Genomic DNA, 10570 nt, shown 5'->3' on the forward strand with positions numbered 1-10570 from the left:
CATGGGGATTGGGCACCACATCTGCACAACTGGCTCACTTGTCCATGCCCGTCCGTGTAGACAAGAGTCAGAGAAGCTGGCCAGAACAAAAGCTGAGATTGTAAACACGGAAATGCTTGACATTGTACATGGGTCAAATCACCCTCGGGCTTCACCTCCCCATATGGTCACGAAGCCCGATGGTGGTTGCCGTCCATGTAGTGATTACCACCAACATAATGAGACCACCACACCCAATTATTGCCCAGACCCACATATTCAAGGTTTTTCAGCATGTTTAGTCATTAAGATGAAATTTTCTAATGTGGACTTACTCAGGAGCTACCATTCATTGCCGACATGCGGTGAGAACATTCCCAAAACTGCATGTTTATGAACCTGTCTGGCCTATTTGAGTTTCTGTGCGTGCCACTGGGGCTGAAAATGACATGCCAAATCAACTCTATGTTAAACGATTCAGATGTTCCTTTTGTTTACCTCGATGACATTCTTGTTGCCAGTGCATCCAAAACCGAACACTGTTCAAGTGCTTAAGCCAACATTCCACGCTTATTGATCCCGCCAAATGCCTGTTCTGGTTGTCTACTATCAAATTTCTTGGCCACCTTCTGTCCCCAGCTATCAAGGGCATCACTATTATGGACTTCCACTGCTTCGCACTACTGAAGCACAGAAAGAGTTCAAAGTATGTTGAATTTCGATCACCATTTAATTCCACGAAGTGCTGAATTTCTGCTCCCCTTGAAAAGTGCCCTTAAAAGCAGAGCCCCAATCACATTCTTGAGTGGTCAGCGGACATGATCAGAGCATTTGATGATACTAAACAAGCTCTTTCGAGCATGATTCAACAGGCGCACCAGTTCGCCAATAACCTACAGCCATCGCTGCTGACTCTTTAGTCTCTGCTGTGTGTGCCCTGCGTGAACAGTTGGTTAGAGGAGTGTGGTAGCCATTTGTGTTCTTCAGCTGGATCCTCTATTCCTCTGAGGGATGTTTGACCATGAGCTCCGTGGTCTACATCTGGTCATCTGTCAATTTTGTTTTCTACTGGAGAGTCGGCAGTTTACAGTGTTCAATGACCACAAACCTTTTGTGTATGTGATGGCCAAAGGATCAGGCACTTGGTCTGCATGGCAGCAATGCCACCTGGCCTGTATTTTGGAATTCATGATTGACATATAGCACATTGAAGGGGAAAATAATGCTGTGGCTGATTGCCTCTCATGGCCCGCCATTGATGCCATACACATCAGGGTTGACTAAGCTGGCATGGCATCCGACCAAGCTACCGAATAGAGGCTTACAGGATAGAGGTCACGTGCTGAAGAGACGCTGGAGTTTCTCTCCTATCTGATGTCTCAACTGGTTGCCCTCACCCCATAGTGCCTGCAAACTGGAGGCAGACAGTTTATAATTCCATTCACAGCCTCTCGCAACTTGGCGGGAAGGCTTCACTGAAACTGGTTGCTCTAAAGTTTGTGTGGCATGGCCTTAGAAAGGTTGTGCGAGCCTGGAGTGCGAGATTAATTGTCATATGCGGGCACCGGCAAAGCTTTCGAGCTCCCAGAGAGATGGTTTGAAATCATTAATGTAGACCTGGTTAGTCCTCACACCGCCCACCACTGTGGGTTCACACACCTCCTTACCATGGTGGACCACACCACCAGGTGGCTACAGGTTGTCTCTGGAGCATCAATGACGGCGGTGGACATGGTTTGGGCATTCAACAATAACTGGGTCACTCGTTTCGGGGCCCGACCTGATATTTCTTCTGACCGCAGTCCCCAAATCACACCCAACTTCTGAGCTGCAGCTCGGTGTTAAACTAGATCACACCATACCATATCACCCGCAACCCAATGGCCTGTGTGAGCAGTTTCACTATTCCTTAAAGACAGCTCTCAGGGCCCTTCTGATGGTCAAGTATTGGCACGATCATCTCCTCTGGGTCCTCCTGAGTTTCGGGATGGCTCTAAAACACGATTTGCTGACCTCCACAGTGAGTTTGTTCATCAGCAGTGGCATTATCTGCGGGTGATTTTATTCCTGATGTCATGACTACTTGGTTGGCTTCTCAGCAACGATCTGCCTTCCTCAGAGAAATCAGTTCCTTTAATCCTTTTCCTATCTCACACCATGCCAGACAGCTTTACTGGGTTCCAGTTGACCTATGTTCCACCTCATTCCTTTTTGTCTGCAATGATGCACATCAATCCCTCCTTAAGCCCTCTTACAATCGTCTATTCTGCATTGGAAAAAGGAGCAAAAAGACTTTTATTGTAGTTCGGAAAGTTAAATCTGAATGTAGTTTTGAAGATTGTCTTAAATTAGCCCACAGGACCTGGATGGTTCCACTATCATACCCTCTGCATCACGACATGACCATGTGGGTGTCTGCACACCCCAGGACGGATCAGAGACACATTGCTATTCCAACCAAGGCACATAAGACCCAAGCCAGGTGAATCTCACATGTTTTATTCACAAAATCCACACACGCTAGAGAGTCTTACATCAGTTGTATGGAAATTGTTTGAAAATCTTGTTATGGAGGGGGAGTTCTCACATCTGGACAACCAACTTTAGGAATAATCAGCATGCCTTGCGTGGGGGCATCTTGTCTTACAAACTTGATGCTGTATACACAGACATGGTAAAGCTTTCAACATGATCCCTAGTGATCAACTGATACTGAACATAAAACCACATTTGATCTGTGGAGAGTTGGTAGGTGGGATTCGAAATCAGTTTGGCCATAGTTGACAGAGGGAAGTGGTAGATTGGTGTCAGTCTGACTGGAAGCCTGTTGCCAGTCATGTACCACAATGATCATTGATATATGTCAATAATTTGGAGAAAAATGGAATTTGGTATGTCAGTGGATTGTGGATAATGAATAAGGTTGTCATAGAATTCAGCAGCTTACAGACCAGTTATAAATTGGGACAGTGTAATGCCTGATGGAATTTAATGCACACAAATGTGATGTGTTGATCTTGAGGACATCAATTGCAAGAGGTATATATATAGTAAATGCCATGTCCCACAGGGCTGCTGATGTACACAAGCACCTTGTGGTACGAGTCCACTGGTCTCTGATAGATTGGTGAAGAGCCTCGCAGTATACTTGCCTTCAATGGTCAGGGTGCTGAGTATAAAAGTCAGCAGGTTGTGTTGCAGCTGTGTAAACCATTGGTTCATTGGTTACGCCACATCGGAGTGTTGCGTGCTGTTCCAGTCGCAGTGAAACAGAAAGTGTGGACAGTGTAGAGGCTTTGGAGAGCTGGGAAAGAGTCTCACCTGGATGTAGCTTGAATTAAACAGTATTAGCTATACAGAGAAATTAGACAAATGTATTGCTTTTTTTCCAATGCCAAGGAGAGATTTTGGAGAAATTTTTAGTTATAAGAGGCATAACTGAAATACTGATTTTCTCAGTGTGTAAATGTGAAACACGAGATGGCATAGCTTTAATGTGAGAGAGGGAATGTTTAAATGAAACTTATGAGACAAGTTTTTATAAGGAGAGATTAGAGGGGGCCTGGAATTTGCTGCCAGGGAAGTTAGTAGAAGCAGATACAGGAGCAATATTGAAGAGGTGTTTAAACAAGCTCGAGACAAGACAGAGGAGGAGAACAATATAGACAATGTGCAGACAGTCATACAGTTTAAATTGGCATCATGTTTGACATCGACACAGTGGGAAGAATAGCCCATTGCTGTGCTGTCCTGTTCAGTTTCTGAGGACACAAGTATCCCATCTAAAATATATTTATAATATTAAGCAATGTGATGGCTCCTCCAAACTCCAGGTAAAGTTGCTGAGATGCTGTTTGTCTTGTGGAAGCTGAAAGAATTTTTACACAGATTGTAAGGTGTGGAGCTGTGGACATCAAGAGCACATTTGTTTTCTGAATAACCAGTGTATGACTTCAAGAAATTCAAAGTTCAAAGTGAAATATATTATCAGAGTACATACATGTAACCACATACAACCCAGAGATTCTTTTTCTGTGCGCCTACATAGAAAATCTATAGAACAGTAACTGTAAACAGGATCAATGGAGAATAATCTGTGCAAATGCAGTTATAAATAAATTGCAATAAATAATAAGCATGAAATAGAAAGATAAAAGAGTACTTAAATGTGTGTCGTTATCCCCTTTTGTTCAAGAGCCTTTTTGTTCAATAAGTAATAATAATATTGAAGCAGCAGTATACCATTCAGCCCATCATTCCTGCTATATCATTCAACAAGATCATGTCTGACCTGACCCTCAGCACCACTTTCTTCTACTGACCCCATGTTCCATAATTCCTTCAACATCCAGAATGCTATTGATCGCTGTACTTGCTATGACAGAGTGTACACAGCTCTATACAACTGAAAATCCTGAACAATAACTAGTATACAGAAAAGATCTTTTTTTTTCATTTTACTTGGCCTGACTCTATACACCACAGAATTTTGCATGTTTTGGTAAGATCATCTTGAACTCTTTTAACCTCTGAATAATTCAGTTCCAGTCCGCTTCACCTGTTTTGCTGAACAATATCCACAGCACCTGAATTGTTGGAATATCCTTTGTGCACATCTCCATATTACACCCAATACCATCCACATCATTTTCTTTTAACTTCTTGTGTACAACCTTACTGAAGTAACAACTAAATGTCCAGACACACTGGATCCACAGTCCCTCCTGATATGTACAAGGACTGAAAATGCAGAAAACAACAGTGACTAATCGGTGAGCTAAAGTACTTACTTTGGGTGAAACCAGACTGAAGGAGCGAAACAAATAAACTGAATATCAGAAGAGAGGACATTTTGCTGCAGCCAGTTTAAAACTTCATTTCACAGGTTCCATCTCTTTCCCTGTCAGAGTGAAACAAATACTGAAACGTGTAGATCCAGTCTTCTGAAACAACCCGAAGTAAATCCGGAGTGGATTTAGTCAATTTTTTTAACACCTCGGAGTCTGAAGGAAAGAAAAACAAAGTATTTTGCTCATTCCAATTGCAAACCGTAACTGTTCACAGTCACACCCTCTTCCTGTCACAATATAGATAAAGATTACTCTTTTCATTTCCAAAGAAAATGACAGCATGTTTTGGTTCCTCTTTCAGTTGTGAGAACAGTAAAGAACAGCACACTTGTTAAAATTGTCCTGAACTGGTATAATTTGCACTGGTCAGGAACTAAACAAATTGATCTAACTGAGGATATGAAGTCAGAAAAATTATTATATTCTTGTGTCTGCCTATGTGTTGATCAGGTCTCCAGGGTAACATCATGTTGTGGAATGAGTATCAGCAAATCCCAACAAACACTTGCTGACAGTTGACATGATCAGAAAATCTAATGAACCAGCCAAATGGCAAATGGACCAGATCAGAGCAGGATGTTGCGAGGAGGTGGGCAGTGAGATCTCATGCTTATCTTATTCTCTGACATTGACAGTGTATGTGAGAGATATAAAGTAACGTTCTCTAACTGAATGGAAATGTGAGGCTCTAACAACAAAAGACACTCACTGATATCCAGAATAGATTGGCTGCAGGAAAGAGATGCCTATTGATGTTCTCAGATACTGATTCCTTTCTCTGTTGGTTCACTGTGGACTCATGGTCCCACCATAAAGAAGGTGATATGGCAACGGTTTCTCCAACAGCACCCTGGAATCCAGCATTCTCCACTGACATGAAAGCAATATGGACAGCAAGGAACAGCAAGATCTTCATCTCATTCAGGGATAGATGGGCCGAAGGGCCTGTTTCTGTGCTGTACTCTCACGACTCTGTGACTCGGTCCATGCTTACATGCACATTCAATATTCGTCTGTCATCATTGTTGACATGAATTTCAAAACCTGTTACTCAACGATGCTGGTGTAATCCTCATTTCCAACCTCTCCAGGAGACCCGACGATGCTCAAAGCACAAAAGTCTTAAACAGTCTGCCCAGTGTACAATGTCAGTTTTCCCTTTTGAAACGCATTTTGCAACTGATTAAAGTTAAATGATCCAGGGCAGTCAGAGAACCAGAGTGGACCTAAGACTTTTACAGGATACTGTATTTATCAATGTTGAGAGGAGAACGACTTTGTAAATCTGACAAGAGCCAACAATATTGGAAGTGGCGAGGGTGTGGGACGGGTGGCAGAGAAGCAGTGCCAGGATTGGGAGATGGCACGGGTGCAGACACACCCAGTCCTGAGACACCAGGCAAGGTATTTGACAATTGATTTATTCATCATAACAGAATGTCACTCTCCCATCTCCCCTACCCTTTTCCCATCTATGATGCCCTCTCCATGCTCCCTTCCCATTCTCCATCCACAATTGAGACCCATATCAGAATCAGGCATGTCATCACTCACATGTGATGAAATTTGATTGTTTGCATCCGAAGTACAGTGAAATATATAAAATTACTACAGTACTCTGCAAAATCTGAGGCACCCTAGCTATATATATGTGCCTCAGACTTTGGCACAGCACTATCGGTGGAGAAGTTTCTACTCAATTTGGGCTCTTTTCTTCAACCATTTCTTTGCTACAATGTCAGATCTATTGACTCTGCTTCCTACCCTTGTATGGGACTCAAATCTTTCTTTACTTTTGCTGAAAATTTGCACTCTGCTCACATTTTCATACAGTCTATCTCTGAATTTTTTTCGTATTTAGAGTTCCAGCACAGTAACAGGCCCTTCCAGCCGAACGAGCGTGTTCCAACTTATCACACGTGTGACCAATTCACAGACTATCTTGTGTATGTTTCAAATGTGAGAGGAAACCAGAGCATCCAGAGGAAATCCCCGTGGTCATGGGGAGAATGTCTAAACTCCTCATACTCTATGAGAGAATTAAACCCATGACTCTGGTGTTGTAATTGCGTTTTGCTATCCACTATGCAAACATGCCTCCACAAAACATGTTGACCCATCACTTTCTGAAATTGCCCAGCTTCCTCTCTGATTTGGTGAGTGATGCGTATTCATTAAAACTGATGGACTTCAGTGATCATCCTTTGGAATTTCTGCTTTCTTTAACAAAATTCCACAGGTAGACAAGTCTTTGGTATAAACATTCTGAATGTACAGTCCTCCCTCGGCTGCATCATTATCTTCATCAAGTCACAGCGTTTACCCAGACCACTGCAGGACATGCATCATCTGCCTTTATTCCACTTCCCTCCCGTTATTCCAGAACTGAAACATTGCAAACTACTGAAGCAGACATTCACTTGCACATTTCACAATCTAATATACTGTATTAATTGTCTGAAAGTTAGTCTCATCGACAATGGAAAAACCAAATGCATATCAGGTGACTGCCTTGTAACAACAAAGAGTTTCCTGTTGCATGTCAAATTAATTCTTCATTCTAACTCCACTCTGACCTACCTCTGTTCTATCGACTGGGCAGTTATAATGACACCTACTATAAGCTTGAGAAACAGCACATCAGCTGCCACAGAGGCACAATACATCTTTCATGTCTCAATATCAAAATTAATGGCATGAAGTACCATGATTTCTCTATGTCTCCATGATCCGTCTTTTCTCTGGTAAAACATCAGCCTCTAATATTGGTTCATTTTTTACTCCCTCCATGATCATGGCTCAACCTGTTGAGTAGTTTCTTCAGCCCTGTCTTAAAATCTCCTTTTACTTTCCTTTCTTTGTTCTTGCCTCTCACTGTTTAAGCCCTCATGAACCTCTCATATACTTATCTTCATCAACATCTTGTTCCATGACAATTATGACCTTACCCCTCAGATATTACCACATTGTCCAATCCATCAATTTCAACACGCTCTGTTCCTGACAACTTGCATTTTTTCAACAGTATTTTTCAATTCTGATGATTGATCTTCTATTTGAAACATAGTCTCTGTTTTTATTTCTACATTTATTTCATCTGCTGTGTTCTTCCAGAATTTTATGTGTTTGTTTCTGGTTTTTAACATCTGCACTGTTACACTGTTAATTTCAAATAACCAATATTTGATTTGTGTTAAATCTGAACCTAAATCATCACCAGCTAGACAAATGTGGAACACTTATTGTGTAAAATTAATTGTGCATTTAGACATTTTGATGATAACAATGACTGAAATAGGCATTTATCCTTCTCTGTATAAATTTCAGATCAAAAGCTACCTTATTTGGTCTGGAAGATTGTCTCCTCTCACATCAATGATGATTGTTCCACTTGCTGACAGTGAATCCTACAACAGCACAAGAACATTTCTTAAAGAACCAGAAGAACAAAATTAAAAAGAAAACTAAAGAATTGGAATTCATCACTAGAATAAAAGAAGAATCAAAGGAGATTTTCCAGCAGCCTAGTTGTGTTGGGAGAGAGAGAGAGAGAGAAGGCACTTCACAGGTCCATTCATCAGATGTAAGAAAGAGTATTCGCGGGATTTGCCATTTTCCGATGTCCCGAAGAAACAGCAATCATTAGCAAGGACAAATAAACATATGGTAGATACAAACAGAGCATCCATTGTTGGAGTGGTCATTGTGTGAGTGCAACTGTTTGAGTGGGAGGCTTTGTTTTGGGAACATAGAAAACCTAGCCTTTTAACCAAGCCAAAACATGTCTTTTGTCCCACTATGCTGTGCCAAACATGTAATTACTTCAGAAATTACCTAGGGTGATCCCTAGCCCTCTAGTTTTCTAAGCTCAATGTACCCTTTACAGGAGTCTCTTAAAGGACCCTATTGTATCCGCCTCCTTCACTGTCACCGGCATCCCATTCTACGCACTCACCACTCTCTGTGTAAAAAACTTACGCCTGACATCTCCTCTGTACCTACTTCCAAACACCTTAAAACTGTACCTTCTCATGTTGGCCATTTCAGCCCTGGGAAAAAGCCTCTGCCTAGCCACACGATCAATGCCTCTTATCATCTTATACACATCTATCACATCACTTTTCATCCTCTGTCCCTCCAACATCCTTGAAAATCTCCTCTGCACCGTCTCCATAGTTTCCACCAATAGCCTCCACCATAGTTTTATCAAGTTTGTGTGAGGTACTTAACTGGAAGTTTCTTCTTCTCCATTCTCCATTCCTCATCTGTTGGTACGTAGTTGGAACAGTGAGGATGGCCCCAGGAGCTGAGTTGTGTTCTTTTTGAGAAATGTGGGAATTCTGGGAGATATCCATCATCCCGGATGATCACATCGGCACCAGGTAAACTGAACTTCAGATCCTCAGAGAACTTTTTAAGGTACTGGAGCTGCAGCTTGATGATCGTTGTCTCGTACAGGCAACTGAGGAGGTAATTGATAGGAGCTACAGAGAGATAGTCACCCCTAAGATCCTGGAGTCAGGTACCCGGGTGACTGTCAGGAAAGCAAGTGGGCAGCCAATGTTGCAGATGAGCCAGCAGGTTTACAAGTAGATGATGGGTGTAACATGAATGTAAGGAAGGACAAGTCAATGATTGGGTACAAATACAGACAGACCAAAGAGCTATATTGTACAACAGAGGCGATATTCAAAAGGGCGAAGAATACAGGACTGAAGGTTCTGTATTTAAATGCATGTAACATTTGGAATAAAGTGGATGAAATCTTGGCACAATGAGTGATTGGTCGGTACGACATTGTACGACTGATTAGTAGAATCTAAGAAGTGTCAGATGGAATACTGTGTTGGGAGGTGTATGGTCATGCACGTGGGCAGAAGGAATCAAAAGAGACTATTTTCTGAATGGGGAAAAAATTCAAAAATCTGAGGTGCAAAGGGACTTCGGAGTCTTCTTGCAGGATTCCCCAAGAGTTAACTTGCAGTTTGAGTTGGTGGTAAGGAAGGCAAATGGAATGTTAGCATTAGTTTTGAGAAGACTAGAATATAACACAATGATGTAATGCTGAAGCCATATAAGGCACTGGTGAGGCCTCACTTTGAGTATTGTGAGCAATGTGGGTCCCTTATCTGTCAAAAGATGTGTGACATTGGACAAAGTTCAAAGGAGGTTCACAAAAATGATTCCGGAGTGTTGCAAGGCTCTGGGCTTGCATCTGTTGGAATTTTGAAGATTGAGGAGTATCTCATTGAAACCTATCAAATGTTAAAAGGCCTAGATAGAGTAGATATGGATTAGATGTACCCTATTGTGAGGGAGTCTAGGACTAGAAGGCCCAATCTCAGAATAGAGAGACATCGATTTAGAACGGTGATGAGGAGGAGTTTCTTTTGCAGGAGAATGGGGTTGACAGGGAAAAGAGATCAGCCAAGTTGACATGGCAGAGCAGACTCGATGGACAAAATGGCCTAATTCGGCTCCTATGTCTTATGCTCTAAAACAGTTTCATGGCAAGTGGCAGTTGCTAAAGTCAGCTTAACACCCTTTCATTGACAAACTTGAGAAAAGCAGATAAAGCAATATAGCAAACTAATGTAAAAACAGAAAATATTTGCCACGTTATAAAAGTCAAGAAAGAGAAACAATTGATATTTCAGGTGTTACGAGAATACACATAAAATTAAGATGTTTGCTGGCCTGGGCTAGCATCAGTGGCATCAGCAGTTGGTCTGCCACCTGCC

General features: G+C 41.9%; 1 protein-coding gene across 1 annotated transcript in view; it reads right to left on the reverse strand.

Annotated features, from left to right (window-relative positions):
- Nucleotides 1–5018, reverse strand: part of LOC134348856 (uncharacterized) — a 31387-nt gene extending 26369 nt beyond the window's left edge. Inside the window, exon 1 of the mRNA XM_063052638.1 lies at nucleotides 4770–5018. Within this exon, the coding sequence (XP_062908708.1) occupies nucleotides 4770–4830 (61 nt within the window). The 5' untranslated portion in view covers nucleotides 4831–5018. The remainder of the gene's footprint in view (nucleotides 1–4769) is intronic.
- Nucleotides 5019–10570: the final 5552 nt, after the last annotated feature.

Source organism: Mobula hypostoma, chromosome 7 (assembly GCF_963921235.1).
Source record: "Mobula hypostoma chromosome 7, sMobHyp1.1, whole genome shotgun sequence".
Classification (NCBI taxonomy): domain Eukaryota; kingdom Metazoa; phylum Chordata; class Chondrichthyes; order Myliobatiformes; family Myliobatidae; genus Mobula; species Mobula hypostoma.